Genomic DNA, 27,910 nt, shown 5'->3' with positions numbered 1-27,910 from the left:
ACTCAGACTGGAAATTGACAGGTATCAAATTTAGCATATTAGTTAACTCTTGGGATGAAAAATGAGATTTAGCAAAAAATTAGGCTTAAACTGTTTTTGTAATGATTTCTTCCAAGACCTTACACGAGCATGATACATGCTGGATGCCACTAACTGAAAATCCACACTGTGCTGAAGTCTGCAACTCTGTGAGCACTACCATGACATCAAAAGACCTTGGGCAGGGGTGGAGCTTCCGTGGTGGTGTCTGCATGAAGCCCTGGGCTCAGGCCCCAGCACACATGAACCAGGCATGATGGCACATGCCTGCACTCCTAGCACTAAGGAAGAGGAGCAGGAGCTGCAGAAGTCCCGTTATCCTGTGGTACACAGCGAGTTCAAGGCCAGCCTAGGCTACACCAGACCAACCATGTCTGAAACAAACAAAATGACAATAACAAAGCCCAAACACCAGGCTTTTGACTCTGGATTAAGGACACTCAACGTATGCAAATATTAAAAAAAAAAAAAATGAAATGGGAAACATTCAGTTCCCTAGTATTTCTATAAAGAATACTCAACCTACACAGCAAATGTTAAGACCTGACAAAACCAAGTAGTAATATTTGTCTGATTACTGTTGGCTTCTATAAATTGTCTCTTGAATTATAGCATTACCCTTTTATCTCTGAGGTTTTGTTCCAACAGTCCAGAAGTTTGCTGAAACCACACAGTGAAGACCCTAAATATCTTACGTTTTTTCATATACCAAAAACATACGATGATAAAGTTGAATCAATTAATTAGGCATAGTAGATTAACAATAATAATAAAATACAACGGCAACAATATACAAGTTATGTGAACACACCTTTCCTCTCTCCGCACCAGCTCAGCTTGAGTGGCACATACAGACTGGATATGCTGGGAACAAACAAGTTGCTCAGAAAGGCAACTTAAAGCTTATTCTTATTTCTGGAATTTTCTACTTATCAGTTTTGGAGTCTGATAACTTAATCTACAGAAAAGAAAACAGCAAAGTGGGCAGGTGTGCTATTGGATCCTTAATAAAAAGCAAAGATCTGGAGTCAAAGATCAGATTCATGGGACTTCCTATCTATGGTTCTGAAACCTTAGACAAGCCAATCAGTCTATGAAGTTCGTCCGTATGTTAGCATCTGTTATTTCATCACCCTACAGGGTTGTTGAGTGGCTTACATAAAACATGTAACAAGTATTAACATTTAAGGATTAAGTCTGTTCTTTTGGCTGTCTCCTCGGACCCACTGTAAATAAAAAGCTCTCTATCAGTCATGGGAACTAAGAAGTTCATAGCTGAAGAGACTCTAAGACTATACAGACAAAGAGTGACATTAAAACGGTGGGCTACAGAAGAAAAGGATGAATACACAAACTTACTTGCAGCATGTGGTCAAAATCTTGCTTTTCCAAGTATGATCGTGTAACAACTCGTCCATCAAAATCAACTTCTGCCTTAAATCTGACTTTCCCTAAGCCCATATCTGTGGCTTTAACATCATGGATTGCCCTGTGATGAATAACAATGCAGGTAAGTCTGAGTGTAACACCTCCATACTCTCATTCCGGCTTCCCCAGAACACTGCAGACCACTTACCACCAAGCTCATTGTTTTCTAAGACCGCCCATCTAGTTTGGTTTCTGTGCATAATGCCACACAAAAGTGTAAGTGTAATAAATACCGTTTTATAATAATTTACATACATAAGCTATGTTTGTATATTAAAAAATTACTAATTCTAAAGTGCTTTTCTAATATTATCAAGTTAATCTTATAAACCTTCCCATAGTCTATCCACTTACCAATTTCCTAACAAAAAGCAAAAACCAAAGCAGAAGCTTTGTTGGTAACAGTATCTTTGAGTGTGCAAACCACCTCCCTCCCTCCCTCCCTCCTCTCCTCTCCTCTCCTCTCCTCTCCTCTCCTCTCCTCTCCTCTCCTCTCCTCTCGTCTCCTCTCCTCCCCTCCCCTCCCCTCCCCTCCTATCCTCTCCTTTCCTTTCCTGTGACCATGAGGTTCAGCAGTGCAAGCGAGCTACAGCACAAGTGTGCTAGTGGCCTGTGCGCTGGCTGGCATGCATGGTCTGCTAACTACGGTCCCGTAGTTACTGTTAGAACAGGTGACGAACTACTGCGCTGACTGCTGAGGGCAATGACGAGCGAGCACAGACTCAGGCTCACTGCAGCAGAGCCTGGAAGACAGATGCTGAATGACTGGCTCCGATTAAAACCCAACACAAGGTGGCGTCTGTACTTACTCAAGGGTTTTCTCAAGGTCACTCAGCCAGTGCACCAGCAGACCAGGGCTCCCCACCCTCCAGGAGTCTACTGCACAGTTCAGCCACCCAGAAGGGAATGCAGATGAAGGAGCAACTGATTCGCTTCCTTCCAACCCTAACCCCAGGGAGCAAATCTTCCCTAGGGAATTGTTGAGAAAGCCTCTACCTGCGATCCACCTGTGATCAGTCCAATCTGCTTTCTTTATAGAATTCGTAAGAAATAAAGCCTCCATCCTGAAACCAGAGTTGTGCTAGAATGCCACCATAAGAAAAACCCTACGTGCTATCACAACACTGGATTCTAATTTCTGAATGATCTCGAACTTCCTGAGTCCAAGATTCCTAACCCACACAGAGAAGCTTTATCAACTCCCCGGGATGACATGAGAATAAACGACTCAATGGCTACAAAGTTACAGACACTCAAGTTAAAAATAAAATCTGTCCAGATTGGCAGATGTGATCTCATTTACTCATTTGTTTGCATTCTGTCCTCACAGCACGCTGTGATGTGTCTTTCTTTGTTTAATACTCAGGGAAAGGCTAATTCTATTCGGATGTAGCTGTTCCTTATGTCCTTGCCGCTAACTGCAGATAGAAAGCTCTTCGTGTCAAGCGGCCCTGAGATGTTCCTGCTGATCAATGGCTCCTCTATCCTTGTGATCCCCTCTCCTCAAATGCAACCCACTTCTGGCCAAGAGAACACAGCAGAGTGATGAAATGTCATGTCCCTGATCAGGCAGGCTGTCTGCTGCGATCTTCTTGTTCACATCACTGAGCGCCCATCAGCTTACACGTTTTGACTAAGCACACTGCCATGTGGGAGAGGCTCAGGTGGCAAAGGATGTACAGTCTTGCCAACATCAAAAAGCTCAAAAGCAGCTCCTTTCCCAGGACACAAGTCAATCAACACCTTGACTACAGCAGGGGAGCCACATAAGCCGGGCCTGAATCCCTGACCACAGCTACTATCAGATAATAAATGTTGTGCCTAAGTTTGGGGCTAAATGTCAAACTGCAATAGGTACTAACATACTGTTAAAAACAACAACTGAGGGGCTTTGCTGACTACCATGTAGTTTCCAATGCTACAATCCACGTATCTTCATTCTTGCAGACAAGCCGTATTGCTTGAGTTCTTTCACTAGCTTTCACATAGAATAATGCAAAAGTGCACCCAAATAAACAAAAACGGACAGAAATAAAGTCGAAACAGATAAGTCAGTAACAGCTGAAGACTTCAATATCTTCCTTCCAGAAAAAGGTGAGATCATCAGTAGGAAGACTGAAAGTTTTAAAGGTTATAAACCAACTAACTCTACTAACATCTACAAAATACTCCCTGCCTAGCAGAGTATTTCAAATGCACACAGAATACCAACACAGACAGAATCTATGCTAGGTGAGGAGCCAAACCTTAGACATGCCCCTAAATACACACACACACACACACACACACACACACACACACACACACACACACACCAAAAGGGAAATCAGTATGTTAGAGAGACAACTGTACTGCCATGCTGATTACACTATGAAGACACGGAATCAACCTAGGAATTTATAAATAGGTGAATAAAGAAATGGTAGTATATATAAACAACGGGATATTATTTTACAAAAGAAATCACTTGAATCATGAATGAACTTGGAGGATATTATGTTAAGTAAAATAAGCTGGACGTGGAAAGACAAATATTCCATGTTCTCACTTATGTGTGGAAGTTAAAAATGCTAATTTCATAAGTATTGGTAAGAATAGCAGGCTGAGAAGGAGGGGAGGAGCGGGGAGATGGAGAGAGACTGTGGTAAATGACTACACGAATAAGTGGAATGGAAAAATTAACTCCCAGTATTCTATAGCAGTGTATGCACAGTACTTAAAAGTGGCGATACATAATTGTATACTTGAAAAAACAAACACTATTTTGGGATTTCAAATGCTCTCAATCCAAAGAAATAAATGTTTAAGGCAATGAATGTATCAACTCCCAGATCTGACCATCACATGCTACAAAAATTTAGTGAAATATCATAAATATATACAATCATTATATGTTAATTAAAAATAAAAATAAACATGAAATTTTAAACATGCAAAATGAGAAAATGCTTTGAGAAGAGAGAAAAATACTACAGGAGAACAATGCCTGGGTGTAGAGAAAGCAGAGGAAAAGTTACCCTATTCCCTGAAGACAACGGGAACAGAGCAAACTAAACATAAGGCAACCAGAAGGAAGGGAATAATAATGATTGAAGAAGAAATGAATGAAAGGGGAGATGGGAAAACAAAGTCAGTTACACCAAAATCCAGTTTGAAAACCAAATTGACAAACAGTTATTTTTAAATAGTGTGTGCATGTGTGGGTTGGAGACTTGTTAATATAATCAGAAACAAGATATGGCATTATCAACCTTAAGGAAAAAACATTTCAAAGGAATCATGTACAAAACCCCACATGTTATACATGTAAAGGAAAGGTTTCTAGAAAACTCAAACTTCTGAAGAAGCTCAGTAAAAAACATCACCTGAAGTCACTTGTCCCACAGATGCCAGGCCCAAGGTTTGTAACAGGAAAAAAATGTGTAACAGTCTATAACAAGTAAGGGAATTTATAAAAAACAAAACCTGATTCATACAGAATAGCTCATGTCCAGATGGTTTTTATGGACACATTTTATCAAAGATTTTTAAAAGAAATTGCTGACGGGGGCTGGAGAGATGGCTCAGTGGTTAAGAACACTGGCTACGCCGGGTGGTGGCACACACCTTTAATCCCAGCACTCAGGAGGCAGAGGCAGGTGGATCTCTGTGAGTTCAAGGCCAGCACGGTCTACAGAGCAAGATCCAGGACAGGAACCAAAATTGCATGGAGAAACCCTGTCTCGAAAACCAACAAACAAAAAGAGGTCTGGGGGTACAGCCCATCAGTGCAGCCCTTGCCTCTCACGTGTAAAGTCCTGGGTTCACCACCACCACCACCACCACCACCACCACCACCACCACCACCACCAAGGTAAGAAGTATTTGTGCTTGTGTGAGACATTCAAAGAGCATCACTAGACAAGGCTGACCTTACAGAGGGGTCGTTCTCCAGGAGTTCAGTAAGCCGCTGTACTTGCTCTGGTTGGATGGATCGTCCTAGGAGTGCTTCTGTGTTAGTGTAGATGAGGAATGCTGAGACCACACCTAGTAAGGTGCCCACACCCAAGGAACCAAGGCTGTCATACAACGGATTGCCTGAAAGAGTCACAGAAGAAACCACCACATTTTCTATCATTCCAGTGAGCTTGAGAGAGCAGACATCCAAGATACCTGAAATTCACTCCTGGTCCATTATTTACCACTTCCTTTAATGGCTACTAATAGTCTTACTATTAGCTGGGGCAGGGTGGTGTATGCCTTTAACCTCTGCACTTAGGAGAGTGAGTTTGAGGCCAGCTGGGTCTACATAGAGCAGTGGTTCTCAACCTTCCTAATGCTGTGATCCTTTAATATAGTTCCTCTTGTTTTGATGACCCCCAGCCATAAAATTATTTCATTGTTACTTCATAACTGTAATTTTGCTACTGTTATGAACTGTTATGTAAATATCTGTTATGTAGAATATCTGATATGTAACCCTGAGGAGTCGTGACCCATAGGTTGAGAACTGCTGATATAGAGTATTTTAGGCCAGGAAGGGATACATAGTGAGAACCTGTCTCAAAAACAAAACAAACAAACAAACACTTTAGTGTTGTTGCGGCATGTGTCTGGAGGTCAGGAAACTGTCAGGGAGGACCTGGTTCTTTTCTTCCACTATGTAGGTCCCAGAAAATGAACTCAGGCCCTGAGTGCCTTTATCTGCTGAGCTATCTCAATGGCCCTTATTTAACTTTAAAATTTTTTTCTTATAATTTTTTTTTAGATTTATTTATTTATTATGTATACAGAAGAGGGCACCAGATCTCATTACAGATGGTTGTGAGCCACCATGTGGTTGCTGGGAATTGAACTCAGGACCTCTGGAAGAGCAGTCGGTGCTCTTAACCTCTGAGCCATCTCTCCAGCCCCCTTTTAAAATTTTTAATAAACTTTTATTTTATTAAAAATATCAGTTATGTACTCGTTTTATTAACATGTAGTCGGATATATAACACAAAAAGCAAATATATCTCTCCTAATTGATCTACTTGTAAAGCACAATCCATTATAAGAGTTCCAATTTTGGAATTCAAAATTAAATAGTGCTCTTTAGAAATACAAAGTTAAAAGAACTGATCATTAGCATAGCCTTTGATTCCAGCACTTAGGAGGGAGAGGCAGACAGATCTCTTCTGAGTTCAAGGCCAGCCTGGTCTACATGGCCAGGTCAGTTAGGTCACACAGTGCACCCCTCTGGAGGGGGTGTTCATTAATGACTTATGACCAAAAGCAGGGTGGAGGCCAGTCGATCATCAGCTGATACTTTCTGAACACTTCAGGTGGCAGTTCACACCAGAGAATGCAGCAGCAGCTCACCATCTGACGTGATTTTCAATAAACGAGAAAGCATGGAAGAAGTTAACCCCAAGAGAATCTGACCTCACAAGCTGAGCGAACACTCGAACGGTTCTTGTTTTAGAAAACAAAACAAACTTTCTGTTCCAATTTACCTTTTAGCAGTCAAGACTTAGCCAGCTACCAAAATGAGCAGGGAAGAACCTGAAGAAAATTAGGCCTATGAATGCAGCAAGAGGTCATTCCTGAACTAGGAGCAAGGAGACATGTGAACAAGAGCTCCTGTGCATACGTCCCTACTGAAGTCTCTGCACTATCTTAATGACCCATGACATTACTACATGCCAGCAGCACTGTCACAGGGGAGGGGGTTAGAGTTCAGAGGGACCACAACTTTGACTCCCCGCTACTAAGGCTTCTAATAATCTACTATTAATGCCTTTATTTCACATCTGGAGATAAGAAATCTAACTCAGAGAAATCTGCACACTTTCCTGACCAAATTATTTTATCATTAGACTTTAAAGTGACTTTTATCATATCACTTTAAAGACAAAGTGATGCGTTTCACTGTGGGATTTTCATATCCATGTTATTCCATTATTCTTTATTAACCCACCCAGCCTGCCTGCTGGTCCCTCCTTCCTGCTGAGCAAAGTTCCCTTTGCTCTCATGTCACAGGAGTTCGATTACCTTCTTGCTCTCCTCTTCCTCCTTCCTAAATAGCTCTTCCTCTCAGCTAATGGCTTTCTTTCTGCTTTCAACAACAACAACAACAATACACACACACACACACACACACACACACACACACACACACACACACAAGTGCCTAGATTCTGTGGATGAGAGAAAATGTGCAGCATTTGTCTGAACTGGGCTTATTTCACTAAACATGATAGCCAGGTCCATATAAAAACACAAATAAAAAATTTAGTATGGAATTAATAGATAATAATCTATTGGCTTAAAATTGTTCAATGATACAACCAACTCCCCATATATTCGAGAATTAATTAGTAGAAAAAAATCACGAGTAGTTTACCTGTTATAGAGGTAAGGCCCATGCAGGTGGCTGCTATTATCACTCCTAAGACAGCTGCCGTGTCCTCCAATAGTATAACATTTGTACTGGGATCCCGACTTTCCATGACTTAATCATTGCGGAAACAGACAAGAAAAGAAAACTTCTGAAATCTTATTTGACACTATCAGAAGCCATTTCAATAAGTACTCATTTAAAATCAATCTGTTAATTAACACAAGAATGTATGAGAGACTGTAGTTTTAAAAACCCTATTTATTATCTTAAATGTTAAGAATAACTTAGATAGTAAAATTACCTTTCCAAATTGTACAGGTATATGCAGAAATGTAACAGCTCACCTAAATCAAGTCCAGATAGAAAATATCCCCATGCTCAGAAATTCTTTTTAACAGAGCTGATTTGTCTTCTGAGAGCCACATACAGAAGACAGTGAGACAGTTTTTATATCACTTGTTAGCGACCGAGTAACAGTACTGAATATGTTAAGCAGGATAAAAAGAAAAAAATAAATACCTGGTTCTAAACTACATACCATACTTATAAAATGATGTTCCTTTGGCCTGAGCGCTCCTGCGAAGTTCATTTATGGCAACAAGAAGTGTTGCTGAAAGAGAAACATCCTATCAGCAAGGAAGAAACTTCATGTCTCCAAACTTTAAAGATGACATTTCAAAAGGTAAATAAATAAGCACAGCATGTGAACACCAGAGTTGGCAATAAGAAAGGCTCTGTTAACAGTCACCATCAAGACTCTAATTACCCATTCTCAGACAATGAATCTATTTCAAACCATACTAGCTAACCAGAATTACTACAGCAATAGCCTTTGCCAACTGAGGAGCCACTGTTGGATGGCACTCACTAAGGATCATCACTTCTGATCCTTCCAACCTTTGGAGGTCTATCATTTAAGGAAAACCCTATACATGTTCAGTTATAATCTGCCAATCAGAAATCATATTAATTTTAAAAATGGATGAAGAACTAAGGAGATGGTTTGGGGGTAAGACCACTGTAATCTTTTTTTTTTTTTTTTAAATATTTTTTTTTTTTTTTTTAAGATTTACTTATTTATGTATCCAGAATGTATGACTGCAGGCCAGAAGAGGGCACCAGATCTCATTACAGGTGGTTGTGAGCCACCATGTGGTTGCTGGGAATTGAACTCAGGACCTTTGGAGGAGCAGTCAGTGCTCTTAACCTCTGAGCCATCTCTCCAGCCCAAGACCACTATAATCTTAAGACTGGAGTTCGGATCTCAGTCCTCATATCAGGCATCTGGCAAACACCTGTAACTCCAGCTCTGAGGGATCTGGTGCCCTATTCTGGCCTTTGCATGCTCATAGACATGGGCACCCACACACATACACATGCACATATACCTACATATGAATAAATAGATCTTTTAAAAAGATGGATGAAGGGAATGCCCAGTACAGAAAATAATAATCTTTCAGAGATAAATAAATTAGGTAGTTTATGTTGATATTAGAAACTATGTTACAATATTTTGAAGCTGCATTTCAGAAACTATTCTTATTTTTAAAGAGACAGCTTTTTTCTGATTAACACTGCTAAAAACCAATTTAAAAAGTCAGTACCATTATGTTTTTATATTTCCAATGGTCTCATGAACACAGCCTACTCCCATTGCCCTCACCCACACAGCAACAACTACAGAACGTTACAGTTCCTTTCTACCTTGAAAGGCAGACAAAGCTCAGGTTCCTAACTCCACGGTACTAATACAACTTGGCAAACTCTAATGAATGGGTCATCAAACATACTAAACTGAAAATAAAACACTTTTGACAGTACATACCTCCTTCGGACACCAAAGATCCTGCTAAAATACAATATGCCTGGAAAATAAGAATTAAGACAAAAAAATGAACCAAGTATTCCACTAAAGAATTACAGCTGCTCATATGTAAAATTTGTCATCTTCAATAACCCTGAAATATAAGTTCTAATTCAAGCTAGATACCAAGGATCTTGTTGGGAAACAACTCAGAGGAGGAGAATAAAATATGGACAGAAGCCAGGTAGAGTCATGTACGCTTTTAATCCCAGCACTCAGGAGGCAGAGGCAGGCAGATCTCTAAGTGTGAAGCCAGTCTGGTCTACAGAGTGAGTTCTAGGAAAGCCAGGGACAAAGAGAAACCCTGTTTCAATGCTCCCTCCACTCCTGAAAAATGTTTTAACTTAAAATACCCAAAGTCAAGGATTCTGAAGTAATGTCTATTAAAGCAAGTTTTAGTCTATTGAATCCATTATTTATAAAGTGCCCCATTCCAACGGAATCCTACTCAGTTACTCAAAGACAAGATGTGTTAGAAACGTGAAGATTTAAACACAATTAAAAACACACCCCCATCACTTTCTAGCTTGAGAGACTGCTTCACCCCCGTCAAGTGATGCTATTCACACTAGATGACACTAGGACTGCGAGGTGTGGCTAAACACGGTCAGAGTGGGGGAGGCAAGGTTGGTCCACTCAACTACACAAAATGTACTACGGTTAAAAACAAAGTAAGAGACTAGCCTCAAAAAACGTAATCAGAGGGCTAGACATGGTGGCATTTGCCTGCAATCCCAGGACAGGGAGTGGAGGAAAAGAATGAGGCCTGAGTTCTAAAGTTCAAGGCCAGTCTGAGTGTCAAAGCAAAACACTATGTCTTAATAACCAAACAACAAAAATAAAAATAAGCCGAGTTTAACTGGCTTGTTGTTATATAGATATGTATGGGATAACAGAAAGTTAAAATAAGACTAATTATGTGCTATTCTAGGACCAAAACAACAACAACAAACTGTTATAAGTTCACTCACACTCCAGAATATTCTAACACCAGAATGAACTCTATAATCTTCAGAGGCCTCTTTCTAACCACCAGACCACACCTTGGTGTTACACCTAGCACTGCTGAAGACAAGCTGGAGAGTAAGGAGACCAAAGGTGAACATTTCTGTGATGAATGTGCTGAGCTGCTGAGATTGCTCAACAGGCTTCCTAAGTGCCTGCCCCAGGGAGTTTGGAGATTAGAGCCAACTGTGTCTGATGCACCCAGGAACAATAATCTGCAGGCAAGGCTACTGATGGGGGCCGGAAGGAGAGGGAAAAACAAACAAACCACAGAGCCCCACAGAGAGTAACATGTCTCGTGTACAGTCTTAGCCAAGGGGCCGAGCTGGAGTCTTAGAAATATCTAAAAGGCATTTTTGCCAAATGCCTGGAAGCTGAGTATATGAGTACTCTGTGTCTATCGGAAGCCGAGAGGGAGTACAGGACCAGTCTGTGTCTATCGGAAGCCGAGAGGGAGTACAGGACCAGTCTGTGTCTATCGGAAGCTGAGAGGGGCAGTAGACAACCAGTATGTCTATCCAAGGAGTCAGAGCATCAAAGCAGCCTATTCTCTAAGACATGCCCATGAAAGGAAGGTAGTTTAAAGACCAGAAAGGCCAGAGCAGACCAGTGTTAGTACTTCCTGTTACCTACCCAGTGTTGGGCGCCGCCTACTGAGCAGAGAGCTTTGGTGTAACAAAACTGACAGCGACCATCTTCCTTTCCGAGTTCCTCAGGGCAGCCACCCCTGCCCCACCCCACCCCCAGCCTGATGGAGGCCTCAGGGGAAACACAAAACAAACAAACAAAGCTCTTTTTCATTTTGCTTGAACATTAAATGCAGTTCCATCTTTTGACAAGTGACTGCAAATTGTAATTACTGATACGAGGCTATTCCTGGCGCTAAAGGTGAATAGAGTTCTTTTTGTTCTTCAATAGCATCTTTAAAAAATTTGTAGAATTGCTCAAGATTTTAATCAAAGAGGACATGCTTACTAATTATACCTCTAGAGATTCTACTGTTTAACATCACCGAATTAGGGGCTAGAGAAATAGCTCAGCAGTTAAGAACACTGGACCCGGTTGGATTCCCAGCACCCCAAGGCAGCTCACAGCTTTTTAACTCCAGTCCCAAGAGCCAGAATCCTCTTTTGGCCTTTGCCTGCATCAGACATACATGTGCTGCACAGTCATACACGTAGGCAAACACATAAAATTAGTAAAAATTGTTTAAAATCACCCAACCCATGGATTCAGAAGTCATAAATACGTACGTGTAAAACAGAACCATATATAAATAACCTGTGTGACACCGCCAAGAGGCACATTATTCCTATTCTCTAATATAACACAAGAAAGTCATAGTACTTCATATATGAAAGTGGGGGGAAAGAGGATTACCCAAAGAAGGGATTCCATTGGTTGAGGATGAAGCAATCCCATGATTCCATGGTACCAAGAGAGTCCTGCGCCCATCATGAAAATACCAACACCACTAATCAATGAAGAAATATAGCGCATATTTGAAAAGCCGTACCTGGAAGATAAAAAGAACATATAGTGTGGAAAACTGTACACTAACTTTCAAAATGTGTTTAATAAGTCAATGAGAATGAAAAACCATTCTTTTTTTAAAAATAAAGATGTATTTCTTTATCATGTATACAGTATTCTGCCTGCATGTGTCCCTGCAGGCCAGAAGAGGGCACCAGATCTCACTACAGTGGTTGTGAGCCACCATGTGGTTGCTGGGAATTGAACTCAGGACCTTTGGAAGAGGAGTCAGTGCTCCTAACCACTGAGCCATCTCTCCAGCCTGAAAAAACATTCTTAGACTATTAAAATGGTGTAGTTTTGTATAATAAACACTGTAAGCACAGAGTTCAAATTTCATAAAACAAACAAACAAAAAAAACCCACAGTATACAAAGTGTGTGTGGGGGGGGAATGCAAGATCTTTGAAAATATAAAATTTTTATAAAAATAAAGTAATATTACTTAGTTCAGGCATTTTCTCATCTCTATTTCATATAGTCTACTTTGATTTACCAGAACTACTTTATAATTAATCTTTTCTTATACTTCATTATGTGTATTTTAATTATATTCGTGTTTTGCCTGCATGTATATCTGTAGGGGTGTCAGATTCCCTGGAATAGGAGGTATAGACAGTTGTGAGTTGCCATGTGAGTGCTGGGAATTGAACCCAAGTCCTCTGGAAGAATAGTCAGTGCTCCCAACCATCGAGCCATCTCTCCAGCACCAAAATTAATGTTTTAAAAAATACATTAAGATATTTAACAAATAGGGCAATACTTCAATTTCCTTGGATTGCAGCTTCTAATTGAATATTGTGGTCCTGTGGTTAGTCTATGATGTGTGTTACCTGTAATTTCACTGCTTAATAATGAACAATTTAACATGAAACTCACTGCTGGTTCTGAACAGTTTAATAAACAGCTGAACCAATAACTTCAGTTTTCTGCATGTTTTCATGGGTAATTTTTGAAGATACTAATTATTCTTCTAATCATCTTCGGTCAAAATGAACCATTAATTTGTACTATTTTAAGTACCAATACAGCACTATTAGGACACTTGGAAACTATGACATACTATGAGAAGTAGACTCATTCATAAAAATGTTTCCTGAGAAATGTACTCTTAAGCTTAAACAGTACTGCACTCTCTGGTAGATACACTTTTAAACAACGAATCTTAACTTGAAAGAGTTAGTGGAATTCTCTTTGTGCAAAGATGTAGTCTAGCCACAGAGAATCCTAGTTTATTGATGTGACAATGTTTTACAAATTTGACTTAGAAAACTTAATTTTTATCTAAAGTTTTCTCCAAAGTAACACCAACTATACGCCAGTTTAAACCAATGATTAAGTTACACTGCTTTAATTCCATGTATTGTCAAAGCACTGTAGATTCTGGTTTTACTTTTTTTTTTTTCCCCTCCTTTGTTTTGTTTTTGAGACAGGGTTTCTGTGTAACAGCCCTGGCTGTCCTGGATCTCACTCTATAGACCAGGCTGGCCTCGAACTCACAGAGATCCGCCTGGCTCTGCCTCCCGAGTGCTGGATTAAAGCCCTGGGCCCCCACTCCTGGCTTGCGCCGCAGGCTCAAATTGTGCTATGCAGATCTGCACTGTCTACTACAGTACGTCACTAGTCCTGTGTGGCTGGTCATGTATAAATGTCCTTAAACTAAATACTATCCAAAATTTAGTTACAGTGCTGGGCACTGTTAAAATGAGCTATTAGAAATAACTTAAGACGCAATCTTCAGAACATAAACTTTAAAACGTTTACCCTCTTAGTTAAATTTTCTTGGTGTGGAAAATCAGTAAGGAAAGCATTTTTTCAAGAGATAGTAAAACACAGTAGATGTGCAATTAACATTTGCTCTCTACACTAGAAAACTCATAATTCCAGAATATTAAAAATGTATTGTTATTATTAAAACAGTAGTGCCCTGCTTTCAAGTAAGGATAGGTATTTACAAAGCACTACGATGGACACCTTCACAGATAAAGGTGCACTTTCTTAACATTGATTAAACTGTATTAATGAAGGTAGTTTAAATAACAATGAATATGGAGCTCAAACATTTGGGGGGTGGCTGTTAATATATGTAACAAAAATAAATATCCACATCAAGTCACTGCCATACTCAAAGTAATATATTTTAAAAAAAAACACTCACTTCACAAATATCTAATTTTGAAATGTCATCAAAATATTTCTCAATCATAATAAAAGCATTAAAATAAAAGTATGAAGTGTGCATTTTTAAAAGGTTAATATCAAAACTTTAGATTACATAGCCAATTAAGTTCAAAATGAAATATACTTCCTTGAAACAAAATAAAATAGAACTCTAAGTTTTGTTATTATCAAGTATGGAGAAGATCTCCAGGCTGGATTAGAAAGCATAAAAAACGATTTCAACTCCATTTTCAAATTATGCCTTGACTTTATTTTGACCTTCACACTTTAGACAACACAAAGGAAATGACCCAATTTCAATCTGATGCTATATAAAGTTCGGACTTCTCAAATTCCTTGGTTCTTATCTCAATGACTTATAGCAAATGCAAATCAGAGGTAATGTCCTTACGGGTGAGAAGGGTCAGGTGTTTGGACAGACTTGCTGATGCCCAGTGCTAGCAAACCCTATGGAAAAGAACAAACAGTAAGCAGTGATTACCAAGGTGGAGAATACAATGATTAAGCCAATATGGAAGACGTAAAGAATAACAATAAAGAAATCATATATGCACATCAATGGCTAAGCAATCATAGTATGAAAAATAAATCCTAGTATAGAAAAGTAAAGACAAACCCAAGGGGATTCAAAACAACATTGTTTATAAGGATGAAAAATTTGAAAGATAGCTGGGCATGGAGGCATATGCTTAAACTCCTAGTACGTGAAGCAGGAGAATCAATTTTGAGTCTATCTTGGGCTGCAAACTGAGACCCATCTCAAAAAACGAAACCATACCAAACTACATCAAGACAATAACCACAAAGGAACCTAACATTCCATCAGTAGGGAAATGCAGTGCAAATGATCCACCATAATAAATGACTTCTATAGCAGTTTAAAATAGCAAGCTAGGTTTCTGTACTGACATGGGAAAAGCTCCCAGACGTCCTGTTCGGTGAAGGGTCTTGACTGTGGGCCAGTCTGAGCTACTATGTTTCAAGGCTCTGTCACAGACAGAACAGGAAGAACTCCACTGGCATTATGGTTAGAGTTGCATTCAATCTATAGATTGCTCTCTCATCTGCAGCGAAGTCTCCCCCAGTCCACTCCTCTCTCCTTTGTGGTCCTGGGGATCAAACCTCGGCCTTACATAGTCCAAGGAAGCACTCACAACTGAGCTGTGTCCCGGCCCTCCTGTAGATCTTTCTAAAACTCTCAGCAATAGTTTACAGTTTTCAGTGTCCAAGTTTTGTGCATCTTTTGCTAGATTTATTCTTAATGTTTTGTGATACTAATATATACACATGTGGAACACAGATGTACATGGAGGCAGGACACTCATAAACATAAAATAATAAAAATAAATCTAAAATAAACAAATAAAAAGAATCTCTTCTATAAAAGACTATAATCAAACATGTAGTAAATGATAAATTTACACTTCCTATCTCATTGTTGGTAGTTCTTAAAGCATAAAAACTTACTGCAAAAAAAATTTACTTATATATTCATAGTGACCTGTATCACATTTTAAAGATTATGGTATAGTTCCTGATCCATCCACCTCCACCTGCTGGAGTAACAGGCATGTACTCCACAGCCAGCCTATTTCTGTATACTGCTATCCTTCATTATTATTCAAAAATTAGTTTCAGAACCACTTAGGGAAACCTAAATTTTCTTTCTTTCTTTTTTTCTTTTTTTGAGACAGGGTCTCACTATGTAGCCCTGGCTGTCCTGGAACTCACTCTGTAGACCAGGCTGGCCTCAAACTCACAGAGTTTGCCTGCTTCTGCTTCCTGAGTGCTGGGAATAAAGGGGCAAGCACCACAATCCTCACGTTTCTCATATAAAATAGACAGTATTTTCAAATAACCTACAAGTATCCTCTTATATTTGAAACCACATCTCTATTACTTCTCATGCCTAATACAATATAAATAGTATAGACATTAACGTTAAAGTCTGTTGTTAAGAATAGGAACAGGGGTGGGGGTGGGCTGGAGAAATGGTTCGGCCATGCTCTTGCAGAGGCTCCAGCTTCCATTCCCAGCAGGAACACGGTGGCTCTGTAACTCTAGGCCCAAGGGATCTGATGCCCTCTTGTGGCATTAGACATCCATAGGGTGCACAGACATACATGCAGACACAACATCCATACACATAAAATGAGCAAATTTTAAAAATAGAAAGAAAAAAAAAGAATAGTGATAAGGACCAAAGTCTGTACAGTATAGAGCTCCCCCCCCCCCGACTCCCTATTGTATGCCCATTCCTTTTTCGTGTTTTTAATCCACAGCTGGTTGTGAGGCTATGGAAGCACAGATGCAGAACCCACATATACAAAGCCACTGTTCTTAAATACTCAAATGAAAAAAGCTGCATTTCCCCCAACACCAACTGCCCCCCGAGTATTTTCTAACAAATCACTTTCTGACTAAAGCCTAGAAGGAAATCAGTTAATGAAGCATTTCCTCCTTACCTGGTTACAAGTATCAGATAATGAATGTATAGCTTCTGAGAACATACTTGCTGAACCCGTATAAATCCAGGCAAGGAATTTAAAGAAGCAGTTTAAGCCATTACTAGAGAGAAAGAAAATAATTCAGCAAATGTTTATTTATACTAGATTCTATTAAAAGTTAAAAAGAACTCCCCACAGTTCAGGTATAGATATAAAGGTATGGAATATGAAACCAGGAAGTATGTAAGAGGCAATGCCATATGTGGAGGACTTTGTCTTCCTAATACTGTATACATTATTCCCCAGGTCATCTTAAGTACTGCTAGGATTTTAAGTATCATCTGTAGACTAACAATTCACAACTCTAAATCTCTAGCCTAGATCTTCCCCAAGCTTGAGACCAATATTATACAGTAGCAATAATCTTATCAAGTACATATTAAGGATTGGGTACTATGCTAATTAGTTTATATGTTACATACATTCCTCACAAGGAAGGCTATGATTATTATCCCTACTCTACTGACAGAAAACTGATCCTGCTAACTCGCCTCATAGACACCCTTACAGACACCTCAGACTAAAAGCCAAAAATCATTTTTTCCTCCTGTCCTTCCCCTGATTCTGATGTACTTACTGGTAGAGCAATATTTACCCATTGTCCAAGCAGAAACCTAGACATCATTCCTGACAACAATTCTAAGTATTCTAATTAGATATCATCATCCTTAGTCCTTAGTGGAAATTCTTTCCTCCAGTCTAGGGCCCTCCAATCCTCCAAGGATCATATATAATACATTTCCAATCCCCTCATAATTTCCAAACTGTATTTTTAAGATGTTAAAAAAAAGACTACTGATTTACAAAATTAATGCTTTTATAGGCCTTTTTTATAGGTTGTCTTAGTTAGGGGTTCAATTGCTGCAATGAAACACCATGGCCAAAGAGCCCGTTGGGGAGAAACACTTCCACATCATTGTTATCATCAAAGGAAGTCAGGACAGGAACTCCAACAGGGCAGGAACCTGGAGGCAGGAGCTGATACAGAGGCCATGGAGGGTGCAGCTTACTGGCTTGTTTCCCCTGGCTTGCTCAGCCTGCTTTCTTATAGAACCCAGGACCACCAGCCCATGGATGGTACCACCCACCATGGGCTGGGCCCTCCCCCATTGATCACTAATTGAGAAAATGCCTTTCAGCTGATCTCATGGAGACTTTTCCTCAATGGAGGGTCCTTCCTCTCTGACGACTCCAGTTTGTACAAGTTGACACACAAAACCAGCCAGTATATAGCCTAAAATTAACTAGCACAATGGATAAAAGGTCAACAAAACAAGAATCAAAAAGCCAGAGGAAAGAAGGAATTTATAAAAACATTTAATAAGAACATTGTTTCTTCCAAGTTAAGTGGGAGAAAATCCAAACACAGATATACTCTTTAGCTGTGACCTGACCTGGCCTGGGGCAACATTGGCCAATGTAACTTAAAAAATGACTCTGACAAACTCCATTTAGTATTTTCAGGGAGAAACTCAGATCTACATCAAAAAATATGAAAACCCCAGTACAAATGTCCATACACTTCCCTATCACTTCACTGGCCATGACATAGCTCCACTTCCTCCTAGAATAACAAAGGCTCTGCGCTGCTGGCCACCAGGTAGGACATCTATATATTCAAGGACACACATATTAAAAGGCATATATTTCTACTTCAAAAGCCGTGTTTTCCAAAACTCACATGCAGATGGCAACCATCACCACTTTTCCGGGTCCCTTGAAGAACACTGACATGGTCCTGGAGCGAGGCTGTAGGGCAGGAGCACACAGTCTCTCAGAGACGCACAGCAGGAAGGGCTCTGACGGGCACAACACTTAGTCCCCTCTCCCACCTCTGAACGAGGCATCTTTCCAATTCTGTTCATCCGAATTGTCTTTAAAAGGAGTGTACAGTCTGGGCTTTGAGAGATGGGTGTTAGAGAGCATGCACTCTCCTTGCAGAGAAAGCAAGTTTGGTTCCCAGCACCCATGTGGATGGATCACAACAGCCTGTAACTCTAGCTCCAGATGATTTGACAACTTCTGTCCTCTGAGGGCACCGCATCACATGTACATACCTGACAGTCGCCCCCACCACACACACACCTGACATACACATACGTGCAATTAAAGAAGATATAGTTAAGAGTATGTAGCATTTGGGTACTTTTGCAAACTCTCAGATGCTTATTCTGTTCCTAGAGTTCCCAGCCTGCCCGCTTCTAAGAAAGACCTGAAATGGCTACAGAGAAACTAGCACTGAAGTGATCAAATGTTTTGACCTGAAATTCACACACTCTAAAATTTTCCATTTCTTGAACAGCTCCTTCACTTTAAAGGAACAGCAAAGGGTAACAGGTCTGCTGCTCTGGCTTAACTGAGTGTCCTTCCAACACCAAAGACCTCCAGTGAAAATTGTTTAATTGCCTAAGAGACCGACAAGTGGAGAAGCATTGAGGAGAAATAGTTCTTGTTGTTACTGAAATATATACTTCCTTCTCGTTTCTTCTCCCCAGGAATGCTACCACTGTCTAATGCAATCTCAGTCTAGCCCGTTCTTTTCCATACCTGGCCAAGCATCACCTTTTCTACACAAAGCTTTCTTGACCACCCAGAGTCAAGCTACTATAAATTCATTATTGTACTTTACATCTCTATTAAACTTATAGAGAGTTATCTAAATGTCATTTATTCACGATGCTTATTGTGTAGCTGCTGTATATCTGGCACAGTTCTAGGTGCTAGGATCCTTTACTCTAGTAGATGAGGTCAGTCTGCAAAGAAATACCTAACATCAGAGAGTGAGGAGATCACAGAGAAAAGAAAACAGAGTGCTAGTGGGGGAGTGTTATTTATTTATCTACAATAGTCAGGAAAAGAGGCTGGATGACAAGGAAGCAATCATGAAAAATCTAGACGCACGTGTGAGGAAGTTTGTAGCAAGTCCAAAGACACTGGAATAGAAATGAGCTTAGCTGAAATCAAGGACAAAGTAAGGCACGTAGGGCCACTGTGCTGAAGCCCAGGAAGCAAGAGAAATGGCAGGAATAGAGGAAGAAGGAAAGGGAGGAGGCAGAAAGGGAGGGGGCAGTAAGAGAGCGCACATAGGGCCATACACCACAAAACTCGGGAGAATACATTTTGAATTTGATGCTACTGGCAAAAAGAAACCATTGGACAATTCTAAGTAGAGATAACACAGTCTAATTTATGCTTTCAGAAGATACAGTTTATGATGTAGAGAAAAGGCAGTAGGTGGAGAAACTAACTAGAAGGGTAACCATGTAGGAGATGCTAAGAATTTAGGTTAGGCTAAGTTTTCAATAGGGACAAGGGAATAGGCAGCCATATTAGGAATCTATTTTGGAGCAGATGACAGTGGGCCATACTAATGAATTTAAAGTATAAAAGGGCTTGTAAAGAATCTAATGGGAGCTGAGAAGATGGCTCATTGTTAAAAGTCTCACTATGTATGCTGGCTAGTTTTATGTCTGCTACAACTATCAGAGATGAGGGAAACTCAATTAAGAAAATGTCTCCATAAGATTGGGCTGCAGGCAAGACTGTAGGGCATCTTCTTAATTAGTGACTGATGGGTGGAGAGAAGCTCATTGTAGGAAGTACCATCCCTAGGCTGGTGGTCCTGGCTTCTATAAAAAAAGCAGGCTGCCGGATAGTGGTGGTACATGCCTTTGATCCCAGCACTTGGGAGGCAGAGGCAGGTAGATCTCTGAAAAATAGGCCAGCCTGGTCTACAGAGTGAGATCCAAGTCAAGACAGCCAGGGATACACAGAGAAACCATGTCTCAAAAAACAAAAAAGGAAATAAAAGCAGGCTGAGCAAGCCATGAGGAGCAAGCCAGTAAGCAGCACCCCTCCATGGCCTCTGCATCAGATCCTGCCTCCAGGTTCCTGCCCTGTTTCTGCTCTGGCTGCCTTCAGTAATGGACTATGGTATGGAAGTGTAAGCCAAATAAACCTTTTCCTCCCCAACTTGCTTGTTGGTTATGGTGTTCTGTCACTGTTTAACACTGACTAAGACACTATGCAGCATGAAGACCTCAATTTGGACCTCTAATAATCCATGTTCATACAATGTGCATCTGTGATACAAACATTGGGAAGCAGAGATACAAGGGGATCCTGAGAACTTGCTGACAAATTAGTCTGGCCTAATCAGTGAGCTCTGAGTTCAGTGGAAGACCCTGTCTCAAAAACTATGGTGGGAGAGCAATAGAGACAGACTTGATGTCAGTCTCTGGCCTCTCCATGAGTACACACATGTACATGCCACCTCTTCACTCCCAAACTAGTCTCTAATGTTTGAAGATCAGAAAACTAAGTGGAGCCCTCTGCAAAGAGGACTGAGCAAGAGAAATTAATGAAGAGCAAAGATGGTTTGGGGATCCTAGTGAGCAAGGAAGCTGCTGCTGGTGGCTTCAACCCTCCCTCCCATCTCAGGCTGCCAGAGGAGGATTCCCTCCTTCTCCCGACTGCTGGCCTCTGTACACATCCTTCCCTCTCTCTACTGCTCCCTGGAGGTTGACTTAGTAATGGAGCTAAACAAAATCTAGGGAGGATGCCTGGTATGTCTCCTAGAGTTGGCTACAACAATAAGGACGTGGGGCAGGGATGTGACAGGAGTTGAGATTGGATCTTGCTATGTGGCTCAGGCTGGCCTTGAACGTGCCATCCCTCTGTCTCCACCTCCCAAGTCCTGGAACCTAATAACACAGGGTTTAGACTCTTGAGCCATAGGTGAGAACAATCTGTAGTACAGTTGGAGGTTTTCCTGGGACTTCATTCTTGGTAAATCACATAGCTGATGGCAACTCGGTCCCTCTTGCTGGCTACAGCAGGTCGTGAAGTGCCAGGATGTTCCTTACTATAAGTACAATAATTTCCAGGACAACAACTGTAACTCAAACGTGGATTTTATACATGCAATTGGGCAAGGAGTGAGACTTCTGTTTTAGCGGTAGGAAGGCAAACTGCAATTGTGTTGTCTCTGCAGTTCTGCGTTTGTACGTGCCTGCTGCTGTGCTCTGCTTTGTCGTGAGCTAGCTCTGGAGCCTAGAATGTAAAGAACACGTAAGTGCCACATGGGTAACAGCAAAAACAGGAGCGTCCACCTTAAAGGTCAGGCCTTAAAACACACCCCAAAGCCAGCTGCCCCTGGTTTTGTGCTGAACTGCCTTTGGGGCAAGTGAAGGAACTGCGCAGGGTAAATCTTGTGCACGTGGCTTCAACTTCACTCCGACTTATACGACAGAAACTCCAACATGGGTCTAGATTTCCACTACCTCTTGTTCACTGAAAACTGGAGTGTGTATATTTTTATTGTACTGGAAACATGTCAAGTTCTTTGTGAAGAGATGGAAACAATAAAAAAAATACAAATAGTGAAAAAATATTGCTTAAAGTAGAAAACAAAGATTTTTTTAATGGGAAGGTTGAGATAAAGGGAGAGAAATAAGACCTTTAAAACCAGACAGAATGTTCTAAGGAAAACTATTCACCAAACTCAAACCACACTGCTAAAGGATGGAGAGGAAAAAGGAAAACATGTCAGCATTAACCAGATCAGAAATAATGACAAGGCCCCAAAGGATCTACCAGGAGAATAAAAATCTGGAGAATACGAAACCACAGAGAGCTAGGATCCGCAGCCCTTTTGGCAAACAGCTTAGAAGAAACTGTTTATAAATTCCACAATAAAAATCCACCTTAAAAAAAAAAACAAAAGCTAGAGAATCCCATCTTTTTAAAGATCAGAATGACAAAACAATGATAATTACTGAAGCTGGATCTCTGTATCAATTTTTTATATATTTGGAATTTTCACAATTAAGTTTGTTTTATGTTGTTACAAAGTATTGCCACCACGTCTGATGACCTGAGTTCCCCAGACAGTAGAAGGAAGAACAGACTCTGTAAACTGTCCTGACCTCCACAGAAGCACCATAGCCTATGTTTAAAGACACCTCAGATGTGAGCGAGGACTCTGGGGCAAGCTGCATACACTACTCAAAGCAATACTGTAGCTGTGGAGCTAAACTTACTCAGGAGACAAGGGTACTTGCAAGGTTGTGAAGGACTAGCCTAAGAAATTCAAAGTCAAGATCCTAAGGAAAGGCATAAGAAAGGAGAACCAATTAAAGGGGAAATGACTTAAAGGGACATTGCAAAATTAGATTATCAGAGGGTGAGCTACTGCTGATGAGAGAATGCTTTTGGTAAAGCAAGGACACTGTGACTTTTTCTCTTGCTGTTAAGAGTTCCCGTGAGACCAAAGAAGTGTAACAGGAAAAGAGTCTGCATCCAAAGTAAAAAATATAGATGGCATGTAATTCTAGCAAGCAGGACTGTCCATATGAACAGACACAAGGGGCAGATGTCACTGGCCTAAGTTATTCTACACTATAAGGAAGTCACCTTGTAACAGGAGAAATTCTAGCTCCCAAGACATGAGAAGACTACGACCTTCACAGCACATCTTCAGTGCTGCGTCCAGAAAGGGCTCAGAGAGAAACCAGAATCCAAATGAATGGAGAGAGGTAAGAGCCAACTACAGGGGTCAGCTGTGTCCAGTTCTGAGCTGTATGGAAGGGGGTCAAGTCTCAAATGTTACCCAGAGAAACAACAATTTGCACAGGCAGCCTTTGGCCCAGTTATGCATTAACTTGGTTTGGTTTTTGAAAAAGTCTCACTCTTTAGTTGCTGCTAGCTCTAATTTGTGGCAATCTTCCTGCCTTAGCCTTCCAAGTGCTGGTATCACAAGCATGAGTTATGATACCCAGCTACAGTATTTAACTCCTTTTTTCTCTTCTTGTGAGAGAGAGTGTGTGTGTGTTTCCTTTGAGCGTGACCTCACTATGTAGCCCTGGCTGTCCTGGAACATAAGGAGATCCTTCTGCCTCCTGAGTACTGGAATTATATGCCACAAACCATCAGAGATACCCGCTATTAAGTTCTTGATGGGAGATCCCTCCCAGTCAAGTAGAAATGGAAAGTCTACCTGGACATGGATGGCTTTGTATCTTGAATGTTGTTTGTGACTTTGGAAAGAATCATGAGTTGAAAACCCAATTGGACTGAATTTAAAAGACAAGAGGAGGTGAGATACTCAATGAAAACTTTCTTTATTTCTCCTAATACTAATTCTTTCTTGTGGAAAGGAAAGCATTTAGGAGCATGTGTAGAGAAAAGTCTATTATCTGATGATGGAAAAAGAGGTACTCAATGACTGGTCCAACTTAAGGCCTACACCACGAGCCCCAAGTCTGACACTGCCTGGGTAGCTAGGAACCAGAGGCAAGACAGCCCAGAAACCCAGGCTAGAACCAAACACGACTGGCCAAAAGAAAAGAAAGTCAATGAAAGGATTCCTAATGATATTGTTATGCTCACAGATTGCTGCCTAGCCAAACTGTCATCAGAGGGGCATCATCCGGCAACTGATGGGAGCAGATGCAGAGATCCACAGCCAAACACTAGGAGAAGATGGTGAGGAAGGACTATAGGAGACAGAGGGTTTGAGGACGCCATGAGAACATGGCCCACAGAATCAACGGAGGCTCATAAAAGCTCATAGAGACTGAAGTGGCAAACAGGGAGCCTGTATGGTATGAGCGAGGCCCTCTGCTGGTACCTTACAGTTGTGTAGTTTAGTGTTCTTGTGGGACTCCCAACAATGGGAGTCGGGGGTGGGGGTGGAGAGAGGATGTCTCTGACTCTTTTACCTGCACATGGGACCCTTTTCCTCCTACTGGGTTGCCTTGTCCAGCTTTACTATGAGGGCTTACGCCCAGTCTTACTGTATCTTGTTACACCATGTTTGGGAGATATCCCGGGGGGTGGGGGGGGGAGTGGGGGATGACGACACGGACCTGCTCTTTTTCTGAAGGGAAACAGAGGAGGAGTGGATCTGGGGGGAAGGAGAGGTAGGGGGAGGGACTGAGAGGAGTGAAGGAAGGGGAAACTGCAATTGGGATGTAGCATATGAGAGAAAAATAAAAGTTAAAAAAAAGAAAAGAAAGAATGAGGTACTTTCAACAAATTAAAAATGGTCTTTGACTTACAGGACTAGTTCTCTATAAACCATCGCAAATTTAAAATACCGAACACTGAAAATGCATCTAATCCATCTAACCTGATCATAGCATACCTAGCCTGCCTCAAATGTGTTCAAAAGTCTTACATCTGCCAAGGACTGAGTAAAATCATCTAGTACAAAGCCTATTTGAATGAAATATTGACTATAACTAACTGAATACTACATAGAAATTAAAAACAAAATAGCCATATGCTTTTGATTCCACACCATCAAGTCAATAAATTACAAAGTGAACCACTTTATGTCAGGAGCCACTTGTACATCTGTTTTGTTTTTCCGTGAAGTATGAAGCAGAGTTGGTAGCTGAGAGGCAAAAGGTAAGGCTGCAGGAAGTTTGGGACTGGAGGGAAAGGCATACACTAAGCTATTTCACAGCGAGAGAATATACTAAGGAAGTCACATGGAATGTTCACTGACGATGTACATACAGCCAAAGAATAAAGAACAATCAAACTGGCTGTGTGATTCTCTTTCAAGAGATGCCTTCATGTACAAAAGCAGAGCTGGCAGCCTCAGTGTGGACTCAGAACTGGAGTAGAAGATGCAGACAAAGGCAATGAAGGAGCTTTTATATTCATCCATAAGTCTGTGTATGTATGGATGTATATGCATATGCATGAGAGATATAAGATATGAAAGACAGAAAACCCTTCTAAAAAGTAAGCAAACAATCTCCTTTATCTATATATGCTTAAGAATCCTAGGAAAGCAATGTCACAATTTTAATTTCAAGAACTCTAAACAGAAATGAATAGACATTAATTTAGTTAATTACAGTGTGCTCAAGAAAAATGTTGGCCTATGATCAAAGACTTGCTATAATTTCTTGGATTATGATCATAGACATTTAACATTGTATTCAGTTTGTCAAATAACATGTACGCATAATTAAAATGATATCCTCACCTTTGTGTTTCCCAAGAAATCACCATATTCTCTTAATATTCTTTGGTTTCTAAACAGCCCTATAGGAATCAGAAGATAAGTTTAGGTCATATATATTCTTACTAATCAGTTTATATTAATATAACTATTTTTTTAAAACTGTGTTAAATGGTTAAGGGTGTAGCTCAGTAACTAGAGTGCTTGGTTACCATGTACAGAGTTCATTACCCAGAACCATGTACGCCAGGTGTAGCACACTCCTGTAATCCTAGCATTCAGGGGTGTAAACAGGAGAATCAGAAATTCTAAATTAACCTTGGCTACATAGCAAATTTGAGGCTGACTTGAGTTATGTGAGACCCTGACCACCCCACCCCACCCCTCATCTGAAGGAATGTATTCAGGAGGTTTCTTTCCACAGACATAGAAAAGCAGGATTACACTGGTATGTAGGAAGAACAAGATGTACAAGTATATGTATACGCACGGTACCTTCCCATTTATATTATGTTAAAACGTGTGTGTACCGGCTGCTGGGGAGATGGCCCAGCAGTTAAAAGAGCTTGCTGCTCAATGATGAGAACCAGAGTTTGGATCCCAGCACTATCACCCATGTCGGGGAGCTCACAAATGCCTATAATTCCAACACCAAGGGACTGGATGCCTTCTTCAGGACTCTGGGGGCACCTGCACACACATATGCATATACTAACAAAGACATGCACACATACAAATACATAAAATAATCTTTTAAAGAGTATATATGTATGCCGGGCGGTGGTGGCGCACGCCTTTAATCCCAGCACTCGGAGGCAGAGCCAGGCGGATCTCTGTGAGTTCGAGGCCAGTCTGGTCTCCAAAGCAAGTTCCAGGAAAGGCGCAAAGCTACACAGAGAAACCCTGTCTCGAAAAACCAAAAAAAAAAAAAAAAAAAAAAAAAAAAAGTATATATGTAAATTTTAAAATGTATTGGGAATATTCTGAAAGGAATATCTATCAATAACTGTTATCTCTAGGAAGGAATATAAAAGTATTACAGAAAAAGAAAGAAAGCACTCTATATTTCTGTGTTTGTTTGGGAGTATTGGGAAATCAAACTGCATTCTTTTTGAGTCATAAATACATATACTTTTGGCATCAATAAATACATTTATATAATTGAAACCATGTAAAAAAATAAATCTTCCAGTGCCCTAAACCTAAACTCCAAACCACTAAACTCAGCTCTCTGAGAGCCTCACTGTGTCTGTAGTTGAAAGATAGTTTCTTATTCATGCCTGACTTTGATAAATACTTGCTGAATGAATGAATGAATGTGGTGGTTGAATCAATACTTTCTATAACAAAGTAGTAACTATCACTTTCATAATGGTAATCTTTAAATCAGATCCAAAGTGTTTCCAGTACTGTTCAGCAGAAACTACAAAAAGTGTTTTTTCACTTCCTCTTATCAGCTTAGAAAGTTATCAAGAAAAACCAAACTGAGTCCGTGTTTTAAAATAATTCCCACAGTGAAAACTGGCACTTGCTGGAGCGATCGAGTCAAACCCTGATGCGCAAGCAAGCACTAGAGACTACCCGGCTACGGGGCACAGTTCTTTCCTCGATGTTACAAACCCAGCCTTAAATTGAAACTACTTACGTTCTCTGTATTCTATTTCTGCTTCTTTACGCAATTTTTTCTCTCTGGCAAGAGCTTCAGGGCTTCCCCAAACTTCCAAAGCTCTGTGTATACAAACACGCATGGTTAACACCAAGAAGCATTTGAAAGTACTTTATTATAATTGTATTTAAATATAAATGAATTGTAACTATATAAGAAGCTTATTTTAAAAAAGCACTTAAACTTCTGAGTCAAAGCTAAGCAATTCAAATAAACTCATATGCAATGTTCTTCCAAACGAGGACATATTTCCTTAGCTAGTACATACAGAAGAACAAGGTGCAGATAAAAAGCAAACATCATTTTAGAAACACGTCATCTGGAAGACTGTTGAGAACGCTATTATA

At 40.4% G+C, this 27,910-nt stretch overlaps 1 protein-coding gene across 1 annotated transcript in view; it reads right to left on the bottom strand.

The window, feature by feature from the left end:
- Positions 1–27,910, bottom strand: part of Slc30a9 (solute carrier family 30 member 9) — a 55,853-nt gene that overhangs the window by 4,209 nt on the left and 23,734 nt on the right. The window contains exons 6-16 of the mRNA XM_028882273.2: positions 27,543–27,625; positions 25,922–25,980; positions 18,602–18,669; positions 16,879–16,981; positions 14,805–14,860; positions 12,081–12,216; positions 9,657–9,696; positions 8,367–8,438; positions 7,832–7,939; positions 5,379–5,544; positions 1,399–1,528 (exon numbers count right to left, since the gene is read on the bottom strand). Of these exons, the coding sequence (XP_028738106.1) occupies positions 1,399–1,528; positions 5,379–5,544; positions 7,832–7,939; positions 8,367–8,438; positions 9,657–9,696; positions 12,081–12,216; positions 14,805–14,860; positions 16,879–16,981; positions 18,602–18,669; positions 25,922–25,980; positions 27,543–27,625 (1,021 nt within the window). The remainder of the gene's footprint in view (positions 1–1,398; positions 1,529–5,378; positions 5,545–7,831; positions 7,940–8,366; positions 8,439–9,656; positions 9,697–12,080; positions 12,217–14,804; positions 14,861–16,878; positions 16,982–18,601; positions 18,670–25,921; positions 25,981–27,542; positions 27,626–27,910) is intronic.

This window comes from Peromyscus leucopus, chromosome 10 (assembly GCF_004664715.2).
Source record: "Peromyscus leucopus breed LL Stock chromosome 10, UCI_PerLeu_2.1, whole genome shotgun sequence".
NCBI lineage: Eukaryota > Metazoa > Chordata > Mammalia > Rodentia > Cricetidae > Peromyscus > Peromyscus leucopus.
Note: the sequence above shows the minus strand (reverse complement) of the source record. Positions and strands in the feature narration are given on the sequence as shown.